Source organism: Papaver somniferum, chromosome 8, assembly GCF_003573695.1.
Source record: "Papaver somniferum cultivar HN1 chromosome 8, ASM357369v1, whole genome shotgun sequence".
Taxonomy (NCBI): Eukaryota; Viridiplantae; Streptophyta; class Magnoliopsida; order Ranunculales; family Papaveraceae; genus Papaver; species Papaver somniferum.
The window spans coordinates 152,783,152-152,809,786 of NC_039365.1; the positions used below are offsets into that span (position 1 = coordinate 152,783,152).

Genomic DNA, 26,635 nt, shown 5'->3' on the forward strand with positions numbered 1-26,635 from the left:
GCCAAATTCCAACAACTGGAATGTGGACTTGATCAATAAACTTTTTGATCATAATACTTCTCAAAAAATACAGAGTTTATTTCTGGATACATCAAAAGATGACATTATGGTCTGGATGCCAGCTAAAGATGGAAAGTTTACTGTTAAAATTGCTTACAAAAAACTCACTATGAGTAGCTTTGAAGTTTACTTCAATGGAAGAGTAATTCAAGACAAAGTCTGGAAACATCTATGGAAGACTAGAACCGGACACAAAATAAAGCTATTTGTATGGAAATGCATACATGAAGCTCATCCAACAAGACTTAAACTGAGCCTGCACAATGACAGTATTGAAACACAGTGTGCTATCTATGATCATAATGAAGAATCTATGGATCATTTGATTTTCGGTTGCAGACATGCCCGCAGAATCTGGAGAATGGTTAATGTCAATATTGATGAAATTCAAAGCAGGGGTATTAGTGTTTCTGAATGGATGTAAAGTTGGTTTACCACCAATAATAATGTCATGGAGGAGAAGATGCTTTACACCTTGATGACAAGTGCATGGAATATATGGAAAGACAGATGTGACGTCGTGTTCCAGGGAGTATCACTTAATCCTTTCACCTCAATGCATATGATTCAGTACCATTTGCGATCTCATTTCTATGATAATAATGCATTCATTCGTAATATTAATACTCATAGAATCTCTCATTGGAAACATCCCATGCATGATATCTTAAAATTGAATGTAGACGCTTCTTTTGATTATGATACTAACCAAAGTGGCACTGGTATTGTTCTACGTTCTCATATAGGCACATGTGAAGGGATCAAAGGAAACTATGCAGATGGAATTCTGAGTCCGGAGATGAGTGAATGCATGGCAATACGTGAAGCACTGGTGTGGGCCAAAGAGAAACATTTAAAAAGAATTCATATAGAAGTTGATGCAAAACTTATCATTCAATCAATAACAGGCAATGTTCTTCGCATACAATGGGAGAATAGAAACCTTCTTAAGAAAATAATACATTTAAGCTCAAGTTTTTTACAATGTTCTTTCTCTTTTATTGGTAGTGATGACAATCAGATAGCTGATGCAGTTGCTAAAACTGTTAGGAAAACAGTACTAATTTAGATCTTATTAATAATTTCCCTAAAGAACTATGTAATCTTCTGGCAAGGGACTTCTACCCTGCCATAAATTAATTAAATTTCTTTTTGCATCAAAAAAAAAAAAAGAAGGATAATGCAAGCCAGCATGAGAACCACCAAGCGGGTATCCAACAGGATTTTAGATAAACTTCTTTTGCTATTTAAAACTTTTGATTTAAATTTTGTGCAAGGATTTTCAATCCAAAAACCAGAAGGATCTGTTGAGATCCTCAGGAGTGGTGCTCTGCAGAACAGTTAGTTTGTTCTTTTCTCTTGCTTTCACCAAATTTAAAAATATAAAAAAATAAGAAGAATTATAAAATTGAGAGATCAAGGACTCCCATCTGATAACCTTCACTAGGGACAGCCTGATCCACCCTTATCCCAGCCAACTCTAGAAGAGTGGCCTCCCTAATCTGCAACCTTTTATATTATTTGTTTCATGTCGTGATAGCATAAGTTGTATGGTCCCTGGGGCTAGTAGCCAGTTAATGTACATTCCATCTTGTTCGAGGACCGTAGCACTTATTTTCTATGATTCTCATTCGAACGGGCTTTAAAATCAAAGACATGATTGATTCTTAGCCCATGATGTCTGACAATATCTGTAAAAGAAAAATTATGGGAATGATTTTCAAACTTAATACAATTCAAACTTTCTTGTGCTACAAAGATAAAACATGCATAGTTTGAAGAATGCCTCTAATGAAGACTACTGTTAGGTGTTAGGCAGACTTCTATAACTTATTGCATTACAAATATTTGCACTAAAACCATTCTTGAGCACTTGCAAGTGTGGGAATTCTCGTCTTACTTCCCAAGCGTATTACAAACAAGAGTGTACTCAGGGCTCGTGTTATCGGGTGTGTAGCGAGAATAGGGACAGAAACCGATAAAACATACGCTCGTGACTGACAGAAAACTCAGAAATAAGGACTCCTGTAACAAATAAATTTATCCCACTATCAGGCTAATATTACTATGCACAGGAAAGAAATCAGAGGTACCAACTCTAACTTCGCTTGTCCAGGAATGAAGAGACTCAAATCCAAAATTGTACAAAGATACAAGTACTTGTAGCAGCATTGACGTTTGCTTTCGACTTGTCCAGATTTTTGTTTCTTACGTGTAAACGACCATTTCAGCCTTTAATCTTATTGCAGGGTAACAATGAGGTTAAGATATAAAGATTCTGAGACACAACATCGGAGGAAAATAAGAAGCATTTTGTGAAGTTCAACGGTGTATATTTCATTGTGAATCCTACAACTAATCAGCATCTGGAGGTACAAACTACAAAGGGTTATACCACAAAACATGGAAGAAAAGAAGCTCAACTTCCCAGGAGACAAGTAGCAACAAACCAATGAAAAGCAAAACTGGGAACCCCTCTATCAGCATACCTCTCTTTTGCCTTCATTGTAATTATATCATCGTACATCTCTTTTGCCTTCATTGTCAGTGTATTTTACCACTTGTGATGGAATTCTTGCCTCGCTAGGGATCATATGTCCTTGCCGTCCCCCTAAACCCAGTTCAATTAATATTCAGTGATCTTTCACATATGTGTGTGTGTGTGGGAGATAGAGAGAGAGAGAGCATACCGGATGAAAAGTTTAAGGGGCCGCTTGAGGATCCTAAGGCTTGCCGATCTTTGTCAAATAGATGACTAGAACTACCTGAAGTAACCAACTTGCCACGTAATTCCCGAGGGAGTGCTAAGTTGTTGACACCCAATTCATTTGCTCCACTGGGTAAGATAGTCTCACCGATGGATACCTTCACAGCAGGCTTTTGGGCGTAAGTTGTGGACCATGACCCTCCATTTGATCCAGCCAAAGACATTATTACATCTGCCTGTCATACAAACACCACAGAACATATTATCATGCTATGCCATGTATTTGATCTCAACTACTCTTTACTAAACAACATAACCGGGGGTTTTATTCTATAAAATATAATACAGCTATAAACTATCTTTTACACTCGTGAATCTTCCATACAGAGTGTGAAATTCCATATCATTCTTCTATTAGCAACCTTCCTTATGATTTAAGAATCACCATACACTTGCCAAGAAGGCTGAGCAATAACATGTCAGATCTACACATGCATAGAGGTCGTATCCATATTCGTGAACATGAAAAACATAAGCAAAGACATCACAGTTGGTAGGTAAGTAACCAATTGCATTGTGCCATCACTACATTCGCAGCACAAGAGAGCAAAAAAGGAAAACCAGGCGAACGAGATATTCCCACGACTTTCTGACAAATAACTGAATTCTGACCTTGTTTGGGTGGACATCATCGAACACATGAGCTTGGCCACTGTAAAATATAGTCATTTGGCGACAACCAGATGCCAATCCATGTTGGCTGAAATCACAACAGAGAGAGTAAGCATCACTTCAATTTGGTATTGATTTTACATGTTTTCAGACAAGATCACGATCTACCTTGATGGATTAGAAGGTTCCGGGTCCAAAATTTGAGAAGCATATTTTGGCTTTCCGCTAAGAATCACCCTAGGCGAGTTTCTGTCAAGAACAGGATTGCTGGCTGTAATACCATTCAATATACTTGACCCTTTAATGCCTGTTCTAGAACCTTCATCAGCAGCAGGTTGAGAAATGATTGAAAGGCCTGAATTCCCATCTCGGTACTTGTTGGAAGATAACTTGTCAATGTACGTTGAAAATTGGCCATGGTGTGGGGTATATTGTGATGATGGGCTCGCATTCATCTGAAGGGGCCGCTCTAACTTGGAAGCAACAGAATCAGGTCGACTAACACCAGGAGGCTGCAATATTAGCTGATTAGTAGAAGTTTGTCTCGGTGGTTGCATACCAAAGAATTGTTCTTCACTCTGAGAACTTCTCGTTCTGTCTCCACCAGTGCTACTCCGGATTAACTAATTTCATACATGACAAGCAACATCAGTAAATGAAATTATTTTCTCAATTTTCACTAGCAAAGGAGATGAACCGCATTACTACAAAGTACAGAGACAAAAGGGGTATACAACATTGGAGACAATTCAGAGAAATTAGAGAAGCAATAAGCAAATTCTAGTGTCTGTGGACGTTACCACGTTCAAAAACTCAAACTGAAAAGCCTAAAAGAATACCAAACCCAACGAGCATTTACATTCACATAAAACCCGATTCTACAAAAAAAAAAACATAAATGTACAAAATGTAATGATTAGATACCTTCATCAAGTGTGAACTTTCAAACGAATCAGTTCCTGACGGAGGTGTCATCCTATCTCTAGCTGAACCCATAAATACGGAATCCGAATTACTCCTCTTGCTTCCAGCGAATCTGTTGCTTATCTCAGGTCCAGAAAAATCACTCTTTGAACCATGCAACTGAACCCCCTCAGAATTGTTCCCAACTAGCCTTTCTAGCATGAATCCAAAAGCACACAACAAAACCAAACTTCATTTCTACTACTTCAATTATAAACATTGCCTACTTTTAATTACACAACAATGTTGGTTTCTGACCAAACCCTAAAGCCCCGGAGAAGTAAAGTATACATTTTTCTTTCAGTTCTTTCAAACCTAACCAGGTATAGTGTGAAGAATAACAACAACAAACCCATTAACATGTCCAAAGGGGATAAGAAGAAAAAGCAAAGGAAGGCTAAAAATAAGTTAAGTCATACCAACTTCATATTACAGCAAAAAGAAAAACAAACCAAACCCATTGAATGATCTTACCAAAACAACTCCACAACAAGATTAAAGATCAGTAATTTCTACAGTAACCACTAAAATCACAACTACCCAGAAGTAGAAAAATAAAAAAGAAATCAGAGAAATTACTGAAAGTGACTAACCAGAAGCTAGATCGGAAGTAGCAGAGACAGGGGTATGACCACCGCCGGATGAAGAAGCTTCAGAGGGTTTGATTTCATTACTCTGTTTAGGAATAACAATTATAGGAGAAGGAGTTTGATGAGGAGAATCTGAAATACATTTCATACCAAGAAAATCATGAAAAGTTGGATTAATTTTCTCAGCTTCAGTACTGTTAGTCTTGGGATTTTGTTGTTGATTGGTCATCATTTGCAATACTAGTGCCATTTCATCAATAGGAAATCATAGTGTTTGGGAGTCTCTTCTTCAATTCAAATTTCAAACCCAGGAAGACAAATCATAAAAACAAGTAAGATTTTCAAAGTATAAGTAGTGAAGGTAGAGAAAGTGAGAGAGAAGGATTCAGGAGCTTTTATCAGAGTGAATATGGGTATGGAGTTTGATTGAGCATTGAAAAGCAAAAGTGGTTGTTTTTCTCCTTTCTGTAATCAATTTTCAATGGCTTTTTCGTCTTCTCTCTCACACTGTCTCCTCTCTCCGAGTCTCTTCTCTCTTCTCTGTTATGTTTCAGTTCTGAGGTTTCTGGCACTTCTCTGTAGACAAGAGAAAAAGAAGGGAAATTAAGAGAGAGAAAGAGAGAGGGATGTGGAATACGAGGAGAGTGGGTATAATTAGCTTTTCAAGTGATTATTTGATTAAGCATCCTCCTAAAGAAGAAGAATAAAACATTAATGTGAAACGAGTTTAATTTAATATTGTGTTGGCTGGGGTCAAGGCGATTAACTTCTGTAACGAGTTTAATACTCCATGCGTTGGTGAGAAAGTGGAAGTAACACTTTTCCAGAAATTGAGGTAATATAAGATAAATGATTTTCTAATTTGTTTTATATGAATTTTGGTATCCTCCTCAATAAACTAGTACCCCTTTTAACAATCTTGATAGAATTGGTTAAGAACTTAGAGTAATTAAGAGTAACCAAACCGACAGAACTCGAAGTCAGATTACGAGCAAAGACCATTGGGACGGAGAATTTTGGCACTGTATTTTTTAAAATGGAGTAGAAAGGAGACCAATGATTTTTCATTTTTATTTATGTTTAATTTTTCTTTATTTGGTAGTATGGATGTTATTAAAACAAAGACTGGTTGGTCCTTATAAAACGAGGGAAGGCTATCCTCGTAACATCACTAGTCAAAACAGAACACATAAAATCAAAAGGGGAATTAACTCGTACACAAGAAATACATTTATTATCAGCTTTTTTTGACAAAACATTAGCTGTAAAATTCTCCTCCTGATAATGACGTCTAAAACTTACATTTTCAAAAGTTCATTGTAGAAAAAAAAATCAACAAGCGTGTTTGGGGAGAAATTTTAGAATTTTTTTCACTCGGACTGCACTTTGGGTGTCGCCTACCTTAAATTTTTGTTTTCTAACGTTCTTTATAATATTCCTTAAGGAAAGTGGCAGAAGAAGTGTTGCCACACCCAAATGATACTTCTTCTGTCGTATAATAAGGACTTTTGCATGCTACTTTTTGAGGTTTTGGGTACTTCTCTACTCCATAATGAAATAAATTTTCTCTAATTTACTATACTAACTCGCTTTGAAGTAGCTATTTCTACCTTTCGCAATCTGGTGGATAATTTGGAGAGAGCGTAATAACAGGGTTTTTAACAATAAAAAGAGAAGTATTGAGCAGCTGATTATAACAGTCAAGTATACGCTTTATAATTGGTCTTTGGGTTCTAATTTTTTTTGAAGGGATCTCTTTGAGTACTCTTATTTGTAATTGGGAAGCTGTAATTGGGAAAACTAATGTGTTGAGTCTCCTTTGTAATTTTCTTAACTTTCATCTCTTTGATGAATGTTAACTTTTAATCAAATTTGTCCTTTTCTTGTCAAAAAAAAAAAAGTAGCTACTTTTCATAGTTCTTGTTGAACAACTATACAACCTATACTTTGGGTTTCTCTTTAATTTTTGTTCAGTGGTTATATTCAACTAATTTGTATAAACTCATGATATTTCATTTCACCTTGACACATCCTTAAAATCTTATTCATTTTCACCGGATTTTGTTCTAGTGTTCATCAAGTACAGGTTTAAAAATGGATAATTTAGTTGTAGGAGATAATGATTTGTGCAGCGTAAACATGGATTGTGAGTCTCGTCGACCCTACAAGTGATGAAGTTATTGGAGATCTTACATGGTCTTCTTTTTTTAACGTAATTTATGTTGAAAGACATAATTGTATAACGGCTCTTGAATAGTTTGTATCTTTGGCATAATATGATGTTGTTTAAATTCGGGAATTCATACGAATATGTTTTCCAGAATTAATTAGATAATAATTTACAAAGTTGAAGATTTGGTAAACAAGATAAAAATATTTCCGTCATAATCAGGAGGAGATCATAAGTTATTAGAAACTATTATTAATTAACTTAAAATTTATATAAATATTTCTCCCATCATCATCAAATCTACAACGGTTGTCATTCTTTAGTTGTTGTGAAGTAACTCATTTTTTATATAATCTTATACATGTTGAAAAGACAAATCCAGTCACATTTGACAAATAGAGTCTCTTTATAGGAGGTTACATATATTTTTCGAATAAAGTCTATCAAGTCACCATCTCTAAGTTAATACATCCTCACTGGAAGATGGGGAGATAATAATGTCCTTGAAGTGGTGCCAGCACGAGTAATTGTATACTTTTTTTCCAAAGTATGCATACAATAGAAAATTGTGCTTAATCACAATAACCTAATATAATTTTTTGAATATTTATTTGCAATAGTTACTGAACTAATAATAAAATGGTGATTGTGAAACCCTCGCCGCATATTCATTATCAGCACGTGTGGTTTTTTGGTATACAATCAAATTCAGTTGAGACGAAATCTCTTGAATAACATAATACTTAGATCGAAGACTCCGCTCCTTAAAATTACAAGCTGAAAATTACATTTTTTTTTCGAAGTATTGAAAATTAAATATTTGTTGTTGTAATCATGATGCGTCGTACCAGAAATATGATCATTGTAAGAACATGATGCATTTAGCGTGGTAGTCTCTAAAGGATTCAGATTGCATTTGGGCGCAACAAATATATGTATGAACATAATTGGATCCGTAACCCATATTTTTCATGAAACCTCCTGACCTGACTGCTTCAAGTCTATCAAAATATTTAATGATCACCACTTAAATAAGTGAAATATGTGAAAGATTCTTTGTGTTAAAAATTTGGTAAATCTTCAAAATCTTGTTTAGTTGATGATATCGTTTTTATAGGTCTCTAGAAGGTCCTTGAAACCACTACAATCCACGCTTAAGCAACATAGTTTTTCCGGACTTGCAGTTTGAAATTATGCTTGCATAAACTTCTTTGTGATGTAGACAAAAGATTCGGTCTTGAATTCTGTTTTCTTAACTACCTATGTTATTGAGTTAGCATCCATAAAGATGTCAAAAATTGTACTCTTTATCTTTTATTTCAACTTTTATTGTCCCTGGTGGGTTTTTTGGCAAATTTTTGACGAGATAACATGTGTTCGATGTTCGATCTAATCATTCAATAATGGGAGGATTATTTGAATACCTCCTCAATTTTTCGTTGTTTAGAGATATTGTCTCCTTGGGTTTTACTGACAAGGATTTAATGAGGCAACTTATTCAGTACGGTGGTCATCCAAGAGGAGTTGTATAAGTTTTGTTATTTGGTATGTGCCCACCATTTACGAGTTCAATCTGTCAAACCAGGTCAAGATAACATATAACATATGATCATAAAATACGATATTTATTCACTCGTGGTAATACATTATATATTTTGGCCTTTGTTGAATAAAATACATCAACTACTTTCCCAAATCATCTCAAGTAATGGCGTTATATGATACAAGTATTTAGAGTGTTAAAGAATAATGCAGACCCAACAAGAGTATTAGTTAAAAATAATAACGCTTTCTTCACGAAAACACTGCAATCTTTTGATTCAACAGATCTTTTTGTATTGACTAAGAAAACTCGCAAGTTAAAAAACTTCAAAGTGTTCATCAAGGAGAACGTCGTCATCGGAAAGCATATACAGTACCCTTTGTATTGTAGTATCTTCTTTTCGGCTAGGTTCCTTTTCACTACGTTTTCTTTATCAAGGTTTTAACAAGCCAACATATGCGTGTCCATGACACTTTTAAGTTTGTACATGCTCATCAGTTTCCAGGTTTTTTTCTTTTTTGTTTTTCCTAGTATGTACATATTGACTTAGATACATCCAATGGTCATCAGCGGGATTGTTGTAAACCTAATTTTACTTACTAAGATGCGCATTCGTCTAACATTAGGGTTTTCATATACTTGGATAATAAGTCTTCTATATCATATACATGGGGATCTAAACCTTTGTAATTCTAGGCACTTAGACGAACAAGAGTTCTTTCTCTTCTTTGCGTTATTAGTGTCACAACATAAAAGAAAAATTATTTTATATAATTTTGAAGAGTTTTCCCTATCATTCCCTCCAATCCCTATTTTCCTCCACTAAAAACTTCGAAATAAGAGAGAAAAAAAATATGATATGAGGTGTTCTAGTCCCATTATATCCATAATTTGATGTATCAAGTATTAGTATAGTATCGTACCCACTGATACGATGAGTCGATTTCATTGATACCGAGAAGAAAAAAAACCGATACCAAATAATGTTGATGGCTAACAGAATCATAGACGAATTGTGATTTATATGCCTAATTTTAGCTATTTTTGTTTATTTTACTATTGGAATAAGAGATTGAATTTAATAAAATAAATTAAATTATACATTAATATTCATTGTATCGCTGATTTAAAAGACAATTCATCGTAACGGAAAGCCCCACGAATACAAACCCACAAAAAAGGATATCTAATTTTTTGTATTTGTTTTTGTTGATATAGGGTATTTATGTTAGCGCTTATTAAAAAAATATATGCATATTAGCGGACGAGACATTACATGATTTATACCTTTGTTTTTCCCCCAAAAGCAAGTATTATGGTGCATGATTTCTCTTGGTTTTGTCCACAATATAAAGAAGAACTACTAAGCCTATTCCTATGCACCATGGAAATTTTTTGTATTTGACATACCAGGTGGCATGGGAAATGAGTTGTGCTACTATGATAAAAGAGTTAAGATATGGAATTCCAAGCGTGCGATATTGTTAATAGCATCAGCGATAAAGACCATATCGCTGGATAATGGTAATATTGCTCGATCTAATGATTAGCGCCAACGACTAGTATCCTTTCACGCCTATAAATAGATAATTGTTATACAAAATTTTTACCCAAAAATATTCTCTATTTCTCTCTTTCATAATCTAAATTATTTCAAATTTCTCAAATGGCAGAATTTCAAACCCAACTTGATTTGGCAACACAACTTGATTTTTATGGAGTAATGCTTTAAGATGTTAACAAGATATGTGATAGTAATAAAAAATTAGGTAAAAAGCAAAGAAGTCTTCAAGTTTTGGAATTAACCAACTCAAACCTGCAACTAAGAAAAGACAAAGAAGAGTTCAAGGCAAGAAAAATCAAGGCAAAACAAATATGAAACCAAAGAAGAAGATAAACAAAGAAAACTCTGTTCATGAGTGCATTGGTTTGAAGTTATGTGAAATAAATAAGATAAACAAGATGAAGAACATTGTCCCAAATTTTTAATTTTAAAGTCTGTATTTTAAATTATCATTGTCTAGTTTTATGTCTTGTAAATGACTACTAATGATTAATTCGAAGTTTAATAATTTTGAAAATTTGACTCGTATTTTAACTAATTAAACTTATATTTTATTCTTAATTCAGTCTTACATTTTAATAACAGTTAGATTTTAATTTTAACTAATAAAGTAAGACAATTATAAAAACTCAATGCTTAGACTTAAGAAATTAAAACATAAACATTGGATTATATTTGGGCAAAACTTTTAAAATCTCAAAGCAACTTCCATATTGGAAGTCTTTTCCGTTGACGCGGTGCCGCTCCACCCGACACCTTTGTTCAATGTCCATCATGGTTTCACCATCCTTCATGTTTTGACCCGCTTACATTACTAAACAACATACTTAATAATTTCTTTATTGATCATATTGAAGCGGTAACTCAACGCGCTATCGATTGTTGGGATTCATTGTTTGATCTTGAAATTTCCCAAAATATTTGGGGTTGGAATGCATCTGCGAAGATAGACTCTGTAAAAAAAAACATAATTCCTGCAAATACATTCATCTTCCGCGGTAGTAAATTTTGGTAATCGCCTTCTTACAGATCAGGTTGGTTAACAACTCCTTGATTTTCGGTAGCATGTTTGTTTTCTATGAACTCAGTCATGTTAATATTTTCACCCATGCTCTTTGAAGACATGGAAAAGTGATGAAAAGTGTGGAAGATGTGTCAGATTGAGAAATTCTATAGATATTTGAAATTCTGGTGTGAGTTGAAATGAATTTGAACTTGAGTATTTATAGGAGAGAGAATTCCTGACCGTTGGATGGAAAACATTTGAGCGATGATCTAATCAACGAGCTACAACGTGACTAGAGCTGGCGCTCTAATGACCTGCGAGCAATATATGATCTTAATATCGCTCGTTGGAAACATCATCGTCCATGCCTGTGTGGTATATTCAACACATTGACACTTTAACATACCCATAATTGGTGCAAAAATGTGAAATTCTAGTGTTTAAAATGTTCACAGGAATAGGCCTTGTGGTATATTCGACATATTGGCATAGGAATAGGCCTTATGGACATTGATTTCTCTCTCAAAAAAAAAAATCTTCTGGATGGCTATGGCTAACTGATGATGTAAATATGAGGCATCAGTTACCCTTGGCTTCGCTCTGTACATACTCAATAGCGGTCAAAAATAACTTTTGGGTCCACCATTATTTCTTTTTATCTTCAGGCATCCATCTTCGTATAGCCAGACAGGCCGGCCCTGAGATTTTGTTTCCCCGAAGGAAAAGTAAAAATGCTGCCCCCTCGGGACCAGCCATGTTTGTGTTTCAAGTGAGTCTTCACCGAATAGAAGCTCTGGATGCAAGTCCAACCTCTTTTCCATGAAATGAAACTAGGTGAAACTTATTTGTACGAATGAAACTTACCAACAATAACCGTCAGCAACAAAGATTTTGCCATTTTCTTATTAATAGATGAGTTTTATAACCTAGCGTTTTTAGGGGCCACCTCAAAGGATTTAGGGGCCATCAATTTATACCCAGCCAAAGACTCTAGTTAAGGGGTACCCTATATGATATTGAAGTTACATAAATGCCCTTATGGTAAAACTGTATGAAAACCAAATCAAAAAAAATTCTACTCATTTCAACTCTTCTTCTTCCAGTTTCCTATTATCTTTCGATTGTGGAAGAAAAAAAAAAATCCGCTCCAAAGTCAAATGGCCCCAATTATGTAAGAATCCATCATTTTTGGGGTTTATTTCGCTTTAATTCGGCGAATCGAGAAAAAATAATTCTAGGGTTTTCGGTTATTTATCCAGATTCGGGCGATATTCATGCTCCTTTACTTCCGAATGTAGTCGTGTTCTTCATTTCTCAAGAACATCGACAGTATTCGGGAGAAATATTTGATGGTTATCGGCCGAATATTGTTGGTCATATCTTCCTGGATACAAACTGGAAATAATCGGTAGTTTAATGAATTTTTTGTCTCCCGAATATATTTAAGTAGACACACAGTATTCGGAAGTACACTCACTACCGAATATATATTATATATATATATATATTGAAAAATCTCAAAATTTCTGATATAGGAAAAATCTCATTTTGGGGCCAGTATTTATTCGGAAGACAATATAATGTTATATACTTCCGATTATTTCAATTTCAAAATTTGAAAAGTATAAGTTTTTCCCAAATTCTGATTTTTGGGCCATCGTACATTCGCGACTTTACAAAACAATTATCCTCCGAATATAGCAAGTTCAAAACAAACCACGCCTTGGCTCTAGGTGGTTCCAAGGGCCAATATAGAATGTTAGACAGCCCATATTCGGAAGTTTGGGTAACTAATTATACTTCCGATTATATCAATTTCAAAATTTGAAAAGTATAAGTTTTTCCCAAATTCTGTTTTGGGCCATCGTACATTCGGAACTTTACAAAACAATTATCCTCCGAATATAGCAAGTTCAAAACAAACCACGCCTTGGCTCTAGGTGGTTCCAAGGGCCAATATAGAATGTTAGACAATCCATATTCGGAAGTTTGGGTAACTAATTATACTTCCGATTATTTCAATTTCAAAATTTGAAAAGTATAAGTTTTTCCCAAATTCTGATTTTTGGGCCATCGTACATTCGGAACTTTACAAAACAATTATCCTCCGAATATAGCAAGTTCAAAACAAACCACGCCTTGGCTCTAGGTGGTTCCAAGGGCCAATATAGAATGTTAGACAGCCCATATTCGGAAGTTTGGGTAACTAATTATACTTCTGATTATTTCAATTTCAAAATTTGAAAAGTATAAGTTTTTCCCAAATTCTGATTTTTGGGCCATCGTACATTCGGAACTTTACAAAACAATTATCCTCCGAATAATATAGTCGTGTTTAGAAATACCAACTTAATCGGTAGATAAGAATTTAAGTTTTCCACCGAATGTCTTATTCGGAGGTAATACGTGTATCGTTAACAACCGATTGTAGTGCACCAATGATACGAAACCTCAACGGCCATATTTTCAGAAACCTCAACGGCCATATTTTCAAAAATTAGATCCGTTGGAACTCTAATCTATATAAGGAGGGTAACCCCTCTCAGTTATTATTGAGTAACAAATCTGAATGAAAAACCTTTTCAATGGCAAGTCCATCATCAATCGACAACATACTTCGAAGATGCAAGCGAACAACTACATCAATTGCAGCAACGGAAGAAGAAATACAAAAAAGGAACAAACAACCCAAAAAAATTAAACCATCGTTAGTGGCAACGGAGGAGGAGGAAGAGGAAATCAAGGCTAAGAAGCGAGGTCAAGAACAATTCCATCATAGAGAAAGATTAAAACAAGTTGAGGAAGAGACCGAATGGATAAAAAATTATTACATTGTGAAAGATCTACCCAAAGAACAGCAGGACGATCGTATATTTTGGATTAACGTTTCATTGGGTCCTTTTGTTGGTAAGTACAAGAAGCCACGCCACAATTATGAACCATCCCATGTTTCTTCAAGGGTGCACCATGTTATAAAATTGTGCACCGAGTACAACCGTATTCTTGTTAGGCACAGAGACGACAGGTTTGCGGCACAAGATACTTATTCCAAGTGGAGAGGAGAGTCGTTTCTACATTTCGAAGCCGCGTTGACTGTTGCATCTCGGACTGGGAAAAAAGAATAACATGTGATGTTTGAGTGCTGTAAATTCAAATTTTTAATATTAATCGGCGGTTTGATAAAATATGGTTAATCGTATTGAAGTGTTATAATACTGTTGTTCCGATTACATAGTTTCAAAAAAAATTATAATCGTGCCTCGAAAAAAAACGATCAAACATCGTCATCATCCGAGGGGATCAATTCGAGTAACTCAGCGGGAAAGTTGTTGTCCATAACACGATCCCAATCAACCATGTTGGACTCATACCTACCCAACTTATGACGACATGGGAGTCCAATACCTATCATATCCTTGCAAACACAAACCGTATTCTCGTCATCATAAGTTTTATATAACTTCAATTGTTTCATCATGCGATTTATTGCCCATCTTGAAACTTTATGAACAACTCCCCTTAGAAGCAATTTTTCCTTAATATGTTCCATCGGGAATTGGTGTACACTAAATTGCATACATTTCCTAATCTTTACGAGATCACGATTGGTGAATTCATGGATTGCTTCTTGGATCGACACAACTCCAAATAGGCACGGCGAGACACTCCAGACCAGAAGCTCAGAGACAAATAGACATGAGAACGATCAAGTCCACAACATGGCAGCCTTGGGAGCAAAGTAAGCATGCAGGGAAGACGATTTTACTCCATGCAAAACAGTTATCTATATGTAGATATCTTCTTACAATCCAGAACATATGCTATACAAGAAGACAATCGCTTCCCACTAGTGGATTGGAGCATGACCGTTCCAAATTATGATGGTGATCTAGTGTCCCCATGTTCCTAACACCTCATGGAGCGTAGACATGAATCCATTGGTAAGTTCTCTAAGATTTTTTTTCCTATCAGTTGGTATGTTTTCTATGTATCATTGCACTAAGTTGGGCTTACTGGGATTATAATCAATGTACTTTAGTGTCTACATTCTGATACAATTTGCAAATGGCATGAGAAGGGATTCAATTCGCTTCACTACTGAATTGTCCAGCTATGACTTCATATTATGAGCGGATATGTAGATAATCCCTTAGCTGAATTCTGTTTGTGAGGGTGTCCAATGGCTCATATGATTAACTGATCAGCTATTTTTCTTTTTTGTGCAGAGTGAATGGCCAAAATGTAATTTGGAGCTCTCATTTGAAATAGATTGGTAGAAGAATGCCTAGAATGGGCAGGGAGAAAAATGTATAAAACAACAAAGCAAAGAGATAGGTTTTTATAGCCCAAAATCCGTCCGTTCAACGGTTATTTTTTTTAATTTTTTTTGGAATACTCATCCGGTCAGCAAGTGACCGAATTGATAAAGCAAAATCTTCTATCCGGTGACTAAGTAACCCGATGACAATATATATATATACATCCGAACACTGAATGTCCGGATGACATATCCGGTCATCCGGTGACCGGATGGACTACTCCACAGCCTACTCCATATATCAGTGGAGTACCATCTGGACTTCAGAGAGTTGTGGACCTAAATTCTGTCCATAGTGACATTTTTTATCCATAAAATCCGGATAATCAGAAAGTTATGGATTTATTTATAGGGAATATTGATAAACTGCCCACTTTCAATTTCGGTTCAATAAATTGCCCCCGTTTTTTTCAACTTTTCAAAACTGCCCCCGCTGTTAATTTTTCCATCTAATTTAGTTTTTTTCAAATTTAATTCATGGTTCTGGGTTCATGATTCACGACAAAGTTCAGGATTAGGGGTTTAGGGTTCATAGTTCAGGCTTCGTTGTTCATGATTCACGATATAGTTCAGGATTAGGGATTTAGGGTTCATGATTAGGGTTCATAGTTCACGACATAGTTCATGGGTAAGTATGATTTTTTAACAGGTGAGATAACTGTCACATCGCATTTAACGGGATGGAAAGTGTTATTTGAAAAAAAAAAAAAAAACAGTTTAGAAAAATGCAGAAGGGCACTTTTATTTTACCCTAATTCAAAACTAGGTGACTTTATCAAGATTCCCTTATTTCTACGCCTTACGAGTTGCCCTTACAAGGATCAAAAAAGGGACCTACGCTAGGTTGAATATTTGAAACTAGGTTCGATTGGGTTAGCGTTTTTACCTCGAGAAAAAATAACGTTTTTCGAGGGAGGTCATGTGATACGTTGTTGGGTTGTGACTTGTGAGTGGGAGGCCGAGAATATTTCGCAAACATTTTGATTCTCAAGTACGAATCTTGACTTATGTTCCCTATTTTGTTGATCCCTGCCCCTCCCTTATTCCCTAATATCTAGGGCAAATTTTCAGAGAATCTGGAAATCATGTCTGGTGATGAAATTGACTGCACACAAATACTACTATATCTTACCGTCCAATAAATATGTGTACGCCTCAACATTTGTTAAGGGCAACTTAATTAGGTGAATAGTTAGTGCATATAGCCAGCCATTAGAGCCACCACCACCAGGCTGACTGGAACACCATTTCTGGTTTCCCAATTTAATTCGTGTGGTGGGGACTTGGAGCTGAGGTCTGAAAAATACGCCCTTTTACTCCCGGCATGAAACAGACCAATATACTTAGAAATAATCTTAGAAATGAGCAAAGGCATGGATATTGTATTTTTTTTTTTTTTGGAAATAAAATTGAGATGTTGTCTTACTCTTTGCCTATCTATGTTCCACCTAGTAATAATTTGGTCAAACATGCTTCTGAAGATGGAATTGGTCATGACTCATGAAGCATGAGGAGTGGTCCAAAAATAATTGATACAAAAATTAGAAATCCACAATTCATAGAAAGGCATACATCATTGCAGGATAATGATTCATGGAAAGATGTATCAGAGTATCATCCTCATGATTATCTTGTAGTATCATAAATTAACCATTAGAATAACGGGGTGATGAGATGGGGCCTTAATATATTATTGAGGCTCAAATTCGTCCCCTCACACATCCCATCGGATATATATCCAGAGAGCATGCGGGTGTTAAAGAAACACTCAATCGCATAATGTCAATCTCAATCCATGTCTTGGAAACTAGTACATTACTTTTATCATCACTCCTGAAAGAAAATGTTTAGAAAAACATTTATCAGAATTAAGGCTCGCGTTTTTAGGGGCCACTCAAAAGGATTTAGGGGCCATCAATTTATACCCATCCAAAGACTCTAGTTAAGGGGTACCATATATATATGATATTGAAGTTACATAAATACCCTTTTGGTAAAACCGTATAAAAACCAAATCAAAAAAAATTCTACTCATTTCAACTCTTCTTCTTCCAGTTTCATATCTTCCGATTGTGGAAGAAAAAAAACTTTCCTCGTTCAACCGAAACATCGCCGCGAATCGTAAAATCAAAACATCGTCGATTCGTTTATAAAACAATGGATAAGGGAAATCAAACCCACAGACCTAGAACCAAAAATGTTGCTCGGGGTATCGATCCAAAGATTGGGATTTTAGCAAGAAATAAAGAAATTCTTGCTGCAAATGAAGAAGAACGCGAAGAACAAGTACCCGGCAATGTAGTCGGTGGTGGCGATTCCGATAGTCAAACACTTCGTCAACTTCAAATGGCCCCAATTAGGTAAGAATCTATCATTTTTGGTGTTTATTTCGCTTTAATTCGTCGAATCGAGAAAAACATTTTCTAGGGTTTTCGGTTATTTATCCAGATTCGGACGATATTCATGCTCATTTACTTCCGAATGTAGTCGTGTTCTTCATTTCTCAAGAACATCGACAGTATTCGGGAGAAAGATTTGATGATTATCTGCCGAATATTGGTGGCCATATCTTCCTGGATACAAACTGCTAATAATCGGTAGTTTAATGAATTTTTGGCTACCGAATATATTTAAGTAGACACAAGTATTCGGAAGAACACTCACTACCGAATGTATATATTGAAAAAATCTCAAAATTTTGATATAGGAAAAATCCCATTTTGGGGCCAGTATTTATTCGGAAGACAATATAATGTTTTATACCTCCGATTGTGTAGGATAAAATTTTAGAGTTTCTGAACTCCAGTTGATGAATATTCGGTTGTAAACATGTTTAGTTATATTCCGATTGTTTTCATTCGGAAAAAATATGTGTCTTCTTACTTCCGAATTTGTACATTCGGGTTATAGATGTGCACTTTGTCTTCCGATTGTGTAGGATAAAAATTTACAGCTTCTGAACTCCAATTGATGCATATTCGGTTGAAATGTTTAGTTATTCGATTGTTTTGTATTCGGGAACAATATGTGTCTTTTACTTCCGAATGTGTCATTCGGGTTATATTTCCATACTTTGTCTTCCGATTGTATAGTTTGTAAATATTGTTCCTTTCTTTGTTGTTTAGACAAAGTCGAGAAAGGAGGAAGAAAGTGACAGCTAGTGCTAGGAGGGAAAGGAGCGCCAAAGATAATTCAAGTGCTCAACAAAGCAGTCAACAAGAGTGCAACCAAGTGTTGAACAAAGTGTTAGAACAACAAGGCAGTGAACAAGGGGTGCAACCAAGTGTTGAACAAGCCGCTCAACAAGTGCATAACCAACTGCTCCACAAGTTACACCCCACCATGAATTGAACCAGTTGATCCAGTGCCAAGAGTAGAAGAAGAAGGACAACCAAGTGGTACCCAAAAAGCCAAAAAAGGAAAAGATGGTGTAAAGAAGGATATTGCTAAGAAAGCATCACATCTTGTCCCTCAGCACTTGAAGAAGAAGGGTATTTAGCAGGCACAATCCTTGGGATACCAGCGGATGGAGGAAAATTGCTATTTGGATACAAAGACCATGGGCCAGAGAAATATACGAAACCGAGGTAATAAAATTACTATTTTTTTTAATGTATTGTCTATGTGTTATATCGTAATATTTGTATTAAGTATTTTTTATGTACTTTAATAGGATCATCAAGATGCGGTCCGTCTACTCAAACCTACCGCCGCACCAACAAAAATGCTTGCGTGGCCTTTATCCGGTGAATGTGAAAGGTTCAAGTCAATTGTTGCCAACTCGGGGTTAGATAATGCCGCCGAGAATTCATTGTTGGAACATGATCGTGTGGCCATATCGGCGTTCGTGGAGAGAATGTATCCTGAGACCGATACTTTCCATATGCCGTTTGGGGAGATGACGATTACTCCGGATGATGTTGTGCAGATTCTTAACCTTCCCGACCAAGGCACAGCTGTGAAGTTTAACTACACAAAGCAGTTAAGTTGGGCACAACTTTATGCTCTAACTAAAAGTGCTTAGGTTGGGATGAAGAGACAACAACAGCAGAGTTTAGGAGGCATGCAAGTTACAGAACAAGACAGATCAACATTACAGCTTTGATGAATATGTTCGAGGCACCTTGGAGAAGGAAAAGAATGGAACGTTAACTGATGAGCAAGTGAACCACGCTGCCACCGCATATCTCCTTTGTGTATTGGGATGTGTCATATTCACCAATACTTCTGGCAACCGGATCGACGCCAACCTTATACAACTTTTGGATCCTCTCCATGAAGTCGGTGACTATTCTTGGGGCACGGCATGCCTAGCATTCTTGATGGAAGAGTTGAGAAAGGCTTCGAGGCTAGGAACCTGCCAAGTTGCCGGGAATGTGGCTCTATTGCAGGTTTTTTCTTTAACTCTATAACTCACTCTATAGTTATTCAGTAGACAATACATATGATGCATATCCATAACTCCAAATGACGCATATTCGTAGGAAATTATCCATATCTTTTCCCGAATGTTGGTTATTCGGTGGTTAGGTACTTACTTTGTTTTCCGATTATATACAATCGGAAATATTCTTTTGATATTAGAACCGAATATACAGGCCAGAAAAGCTATAGGTTACTGAACTCCAAATGACGCATATTCGGTAGGAATTGATCCATCTCTATTTCCGAATGTTGGTATTCGGTGGTTAGGTACTTACTTTGTTTTCCGATTATATACAATCGAAATATTCTTTTGATATTAGAACCGAATATACAGGCCAGAAAACTATAGGTTACTGAACTCCAAATGACGCATATTCGGTAGGAAATGATCCTCTATTTCGAATGTTGGTATTCGGTGGATAGGTATTCAGTTTTAGTTTCCGATTATATTAATCGGAAATAAGTTTGGAAATTACTACCGAATATACACAATCTATTTACTAAAACTTGGTTTCTTATGTATAGGCATGGATCTATGACCACTTCCCTATCCTGAAGTTGGCCGGAGAGAACCCGGGGTGGTGCAAAGGTACTCCTAGAGGAACAAAGTATATTTGAAGACAACCGTTCTAGGACAAAGAGCAGCAGTTGATTCGCATGAGGGAGATTTTGGACCAATTGAAGGCCTCGGACGTATGCTTTGATCCATACAAGGAAGATCGATCCAGTGGGCATATAAATGTTCGGTCGGACTTGTCCCTTTATTTTGGACCAGTGGCACCCCACAGGATATGTGATGTATAACCCCTCTAGGGTGATGCGACAACACGGGTATATACAACAGCAACCTGTGGAGAAAATGGGGGATTACTACAAATTGGAGTTGGAGTTGTGCTCTTCTAGTGGTGATAATCTCACGATTGTTCACACAGCCCACCTACTGTTCTTGATAACTGGGATAAGAGGAATGACTTCATTATCGACACTGGTAGACGAACCATCCGAGGTGATGAAAATTCTCCAGACTATATGAGTTGGTATAACAAGGTATCACATCCTTTGGTTATCCGTGAAATCAAATCCAACACTACTGCGGCGGGTTCAAGTTATAATTGTATCATCAAAGACAAACCAGCTGGTTATGATAGACTGGTGCGTGTTCTTATATTTTTGTTCATTTTATATTGTTCCTATAAATCTTAGGTAATTACCGTTTGATGTTATGTCATTACGTATAAAAAACAGGTGAATAGGTTCAAGCGTGTTTCCAAAATATTAACTGCATGCCTGAAGAGCGGAGATCCCATACCAGCTGAGAAGATCAAATAGGCTAGAGATCTAGTTGATAATATGGATAACGAAGATTATGCTTCCCAGTTTGGGGAGAAAGTCACGAAGAGGCATCAGCCCAAGGTGGCAGTATCAAAGACGGGTAAAAGAACTCGAGCTTCATCGAGCGCTGAAGCTGCTCCAACTGAAGGTGCTCAAACCCGTGGTCGTGCAGGACTGGGAGGTAGTCACGGTCGTAAAGTAAAGAAGAGCAGATAAATGACAATGATTTTTTTTGTACATTCGGAAATTTGTTTGGGTAACTAAGTTAGACAAGTTCAAATGACAATGATTTGTGTGGTATATTCGGAAGTTTTGGTAACTAATTTAACTTCCGATTATTTCAAAGACAAAATTTGAAAAGTATAAGTTTTTCCAAATTCTGATTTTTGGGCCATCGTACATTCGGAACTTTAAAAAAAACCTATCCTCCGAATATCACAAGTTCAAAACAAACCACGCCATGGCTCCAGGTGGTTCCAAGGGCCAATATTGAAGGTTAGACAGCCCATATTCGGAAGTTTTGGTAACTAATTTAACTTCCGATTATTTCAAAGACAAAATTTGAAAAGTATAAGTTTTTCCAAATTCTGATTTTTGGGCCATCGTACATTCGGAACTTTACAAAAAACCTATCCTCCGAATATCACAAGTTCAAAACAAACCACGCCATGGCTCCAGGTGGTTCCAAGGGCCAATATTGAAGGTTAGACAACCCATATTCGGAAGTTTTGGTAACTAATTTAACTTCCGATTATTTCAAAGACAAAATTTGAAAAGTATAAGTTTTTCCAAATTCTGATTTTTGGGCCATCGTACATTCGGAACTTTACAAAAAACCTATCCTCCGAATATCACAAGTTCAAAACAAACCACGCCATGGCTCCAGGTGGTTCCAAGGGCCAATATTGAAGGTTAGACAGCCCATATTCGGAAGTTTTGGTAACTAATTTAACTTCCGATTATTTCAAAGACAAAATTTGAAAAGTATAAGTTTTTCCAAATTCTGATTTTTGGGCCATCGTACATTCGGAACTTTACAAAAAACCTATCCTCCGAATATCACAAGTTCAAAACAAACCACGCCATGGCTCCAGGTGGTTCCAAGGGCCAATATTGAAGGTTAGACACCCATATTCGGAAGTTTTGGTAACTAATTTAACTTCCGATTATTTCAAAGACAAAATTTGAAAAGTATAAGTTTTTCCAAATTCTGATTTTTGGGCCATCGTACATTCGGAACTTTACAAAAAACCTATCCTCCGAATATCACAAGTTCAAAACAAACCACGCCATGGCTCCAGGTGGTTCCAAGGGCCAATATTGAAGGTTAGACATCCCATATTCGGAAGTTTTGGTAACTAATTTAACTTCCGATTATTTCAAAGACAAAATTTGAAAAGTATAAGTTTTTCCAAATTCTGATTTTTGGGCCATCGTACATTCGGAACTTTAAAAAAACCTATCCTCCGAATATCACAAGTTCAAAACAAACCACGCCATGGCTCCAGGTGGTTCCAAGGGCCAATATTGAAGGTTAGACATCCCATATTCGGAAGTTTTGGTAACTAATTTAACTTCCGATTATTTCAAAGACAAAATTTGAAAAGTATAAGTTTTTCCAAATTCTGATTTTTGGGCCATCGTACATTCGGAACTTTAAAAAAACCTATCCTCCGAATATCACAAGTTCAAAACAAACCACGCCATGGCTCCAGGTGGTTCCAAGGGCCAATATTGAAGGTTAGACAGCCCATATTCGGAAGTTTTGGTAACTAATTTAACTTCCGATTATTTCAAAGACAAAATTTGAAAAGTATAAGTTTTTCCAAATTCTGATTTTTGGGCCATCGTACATTCGGAACTTTAAAAAACCTATCCTCCGAATATCACAAGTTCAAAACAAACCACGCCATGGCTCCAGGTGGTTCCAAGGGCCAATATTGAAGGTTAGACACCCATATTCGGAAGTTTTGGTAACTAATTTAACTTCCGATTATTTCAAAGACAAAATTTGAAAAGTATAAGTTTTTCCAAATTCTGATTTTTGGGCCATCGTACATTCGGAACTTTACAAAAAAACCTATCCTCCGAATATCACAAGTTCAAAACAAACCACGCCATGGCTCCAGGTGGTTCCAAGGGCCAATATTGAAGGTTAGACACCCATATTCGGAAGTTTTGGTAACTAATTTAACTTCCGATTATTTCAAAGACAAAATTTGAAAAGTATAAGTTTTTCCAAATTCTGATTTTTGGGCCATCGTACATTCGGAACTTTAAAAAAACCTATCCTCCGAATATCACAAGTTCAAAACAAACCACGCCATGGCTCCAGGTGGTTCCAAGGGCCAATATTGAAGGTTAGACACCCATATTCGGAAGTTTTGGTAACTAATTTAACTTCCGATTATTTCAAAGACAAAATTTGAAAAGTATAAGTTTTTCCAAATTCTGATTTTTGGGCCATCGTACATTCGGAACTTTACAAAAAACCTATCCTCCGAATATCACAAGTTCAAAACAAACCACGCCATGGCTCCAGGTGGTTCCAAGGGCCAATATTGAAGGTTAGACAGCCCATATTCGGAAGTTTTGGTAACTAATTTAACTTCCGATTATTTCAAAGACAAAATTTGAAAAGTATAAGTTTTTCCAAATTCTGATTTTTGGGCCATCGTACATTCGGAACTTTAAAAAAACCTATCCTCCGAATATCACAAGTTCAAAACAAACCACGCCATGGCTCCAGGTGGTTCCAAGGGCCAATATTGAAGGTTAGACACCCATATTCGGAAGTTTTGGTAACTAATTTAACTTCCGATTATTTCAAAGACAAAATTTGAAAAGTATAAGTTTTTCCAAATTCTGATTTTTGGGCCATCGTACATTCGGAACTTTAAAAAACCTATCCTCCGAATATCACAAGTTCAAAACAAACCACGCCATGGCTCCAGGTGGTTCCAAGGGCCAATATTGAAGGTTAGACACCCATATTCGGAAGTTTTGGTAACTAATTTAACTTCCGATTATTTCAAAGACAAAATTTGAAAAGTATAAGTTTTTCCAAATTCTGATTTTTGGGCCATCGTACATTCGGAACTTTAAAAAACCTATCCTCCGAATATCACAAGTTCAAAACAAACCACGCCATGGCTCCAGGTGGTTCCAAGGGCCAATATTGAAGGTTAGACAGCCCATATTCGGAAGTTTTGGTAACTAATTTAACTTCCGATTATTTCAAAGACAAAATTTGAAAAGTATAAGTTTTTCCAAATTCTGATTTTTGGGCCATCGTACATTCGGAACTTTAAAAAACCTATCCTCCGAATATCACAAGTTCAAAACAAACCACGCCATGGCTCCAGGTGGTTCCAAGGGCCAATATTGAAGGTTAGACAGCCCATATTCGGAAGTTTTGGTAACTAATTTAACTTCCGATTATTTCAAAGACAAAATTTGAAAAGTATAAGTTTTTCCAAATTCTGATTTTTGGGCCATCGTACATTCGGAACTTTACAAAAAAACCTATCCTCCGAATATCACAAGTTCAAAACAAACCACGCCATGGCTCCAGGTGGTTCCAAGGGCCAATATTGAAGGTTAGACATCCCATATTCGGAAGTTTTGGTAACTAATTTAACTTCCGATTATTTCAAAGACAAAATTTGAAAGTATAAGTTTTTCCAAATTCTGATTTTTGGCCATCGTACATTCAGAACTTCAAAAACCTATCCTCCGAATATCACAAGTTCAAACAACCACGCCATGGCTCCAGGTGGTTCCAGGGCCATATTGAAGGTTAGACATCCCATATTCGGAAGTTTTGGTAACTAATTTAACTTCCGATTATTTCAAAGACAAAATTTGAAAAGTATAAGTTTTTCCAATTCTGATTTTTGGGCCATCGTACATTCGGAACTTTACAAAAAACCTATCCTCCGAATATCCAAGTTCAAAACAAACCACGCCATGGCTCCAGGTGGTTCCAAGGGCCAATATTGAAGGTTAGACAGCCCATATTCGGAAGTTTTGGTAACTAATTTAACTTCCGATTATTTCAAAGACAAAATTTGAAAAGTATAAGTTTTCCAATTCTGATTTTTGGGCCATCGTACATTCAAACTTTACAAAAAACCTATCCTCCGAATATCACAAGTTCAAAACAAACCACGCCATGGCTCCAGGTTGTTCCAAGGGCCAATATTGAAGGTTAGACTTCCCATATTCGGAAGTTTTGGTAACTAATTTAACTTCCGATTATTTCAAAGACAAAATTTGAAAAGTATAAGTTTTTCCAAATTCTGATTTTTGGGCCATCGTACATTCGGAACTTTACAAAAAACCTATCCTCCGAATATTACAAGTTCAAAACAAACCACGCCATGGCTCCAGGTGGTTTCAAGGGCCAATATTGAAGGTTAGACAGCCCATATTCGGAAGTTTTGGTAACTAATTTAACTTCCGATTATTTCAAAGACAAAATTTGAAAAGTATAAGTTTTTCCAAATTCTGATTTTTGGGCCATCGTACATTCGGAACTTTACAAAAAACCTATCCTCCGAATATTACAAGTCCAAAACAAACCACGCCATGGCTCCAGGTGGTTCCAAGGGACAATATCGAAGGTTAGACAGCCCATATTCGGAAGTTTTGGTAACTAATTTAACTTCCGATTATTTCAAAGACAAAATTTGAAAAGTATAAGTTTTTCCAAATTCTGATTTTTGGGCCATCGTACATTCGGAACTTTACAAAAAACCTATCCTCCGAATATCACAAGTTCAAAACAAACCACGCCATGGCTCCAGGTGGTTCCAAGGGCCAATATTGAAGGTTAGACATCCCATATTCGGAAGTTTTGGTAACTAATTTAACTTCCGATTATTTCAAAGACAAAATTTGAAAGTATAAGTTTTTCCAAATTCTGATTTTTGGGCCATCGTACATTCGGAACTTTACAAAAAACCTATCCTCCGAATATTACAAGTTCAAAACAAACCACGCCATGGCTCCAGGTGGTTCCAAGGGCCAATATTGAAGGTTAGACAGCCCATATTCAGAAGTTTTGGTAACTAATTTAACTTCCGATTATTTCAAAGACAAAATTTGAAAAGTATAAGTTTTTCCAAATTCTGATTTTTGGGCCATCGTACATTCGGAACTTTACAAAAAAATTATCCTCCGAATATCACAAGTTCAAAACAAACCACGCCATGGCTCCAGGTGGTTCCAAGGGCCAATATTGAAGGTTAGACAGCCCATATTCGGAATTTTTGGTAACTAAT

General features: G+C 36.2%; 2 protein-coding genes across 4 annotated transcripts; one reads left to right on the plus strand and one right to left on the minus strand.

Annotated features, from left to right (window-relative positions):
• The first annotated feature begins 511 nt into the window (after window positions 1-511).
• Window positions 512-1,129, plus strand: LOC113306228. The gene has a single exon (XM_026555187.1). It carries the CDS (start codon window positions 512-514, stop codon window positions 1,127-1,129), a length of 618 nt encoding a protein of 205 aa, XP_026410972.1.
• Window positions 1,130-1,280: 151 nt separating this feature from the next.
• LOC113303552 (protein TIFY 8-like) lies at window positions 1,281-5,656 on the minus strand. Of its 3 annotated transcripts, none has more exons than XM_026552585.1 (7): window positions 4,996-5,656; window positions 4,364-4,557; window positions 3,608-4,062; window positions 3,440-3,527; window positions 2,751-3,003; window positions 2,550-2,671; window positions 1,281-1,751 (listed from the first exon to the last, which is right to left on the minus strand). In XM_026552585.1, the coding sequence occupies exons 1-6, from the start codon at window positions 5,240-5,242 to the stop codon at window positions 2,577-2,579; spliced, it is 1,332 nt and encodes a 443-aa protein (XP_026408370.1). In that variant the 5' UTR covers window positions 5,243-5,656; the 3' UTR covers window positions 1,281-1,751; window positions 2,550-2,576. The 3 variants fall into 3 exon arrangements, with proteins under 3 accessions (XP_026408370.1, XP_026408371.1, XP_026408369.1); XM_026552586.1 differs by lacking the exon at window positions 1,281-1,751 and adding an exon at window positions 1,773-2,085; XM_026552584.1 differs by lacking the exon at window positions 1,281-1,751 and having other exon boundaries at window positions 2,358-2,671; window positions 4,996-5,655.
• Between the last annotated feature and the right edge of the window lie 20,979 nt (window positions 5,657-26,635).

What these genes read in the sequence shown, in the direction of transcription:
- LOC113306228 (XM_026555187.1), top strand. Translation starts at nt 512, where the DNA reads ATGGAGGAGAAGATGCTTTACACCTTGATGACAAGTGCATGGAATATA.
- LOC113303552 (XM_026552585.1), bottom strand. Translation starts at nt 5,242, where the DNA reads ATGGCACTAGTATTGCAAATGATGACCAATCAACAACAAAATCCCAAG. An exon ending in GAACCTTCTAATCCATCAAG is followed by an intron (nt 3,528 to 3,607) that starts GTAGATCGTGAT and finishes TTGTGATTTCAG; the next exon opens with CCAACATGGATTGGCATCTG. An exon ending in CCCCTTAAACTTTTCATCCG is followed by an intron (nt 2,672 to 2,750) that starts GTATGCTCTCTC and finishes AACTGGGTTTAG; the next exon opens with GGGGACGGCAAGGACATATG.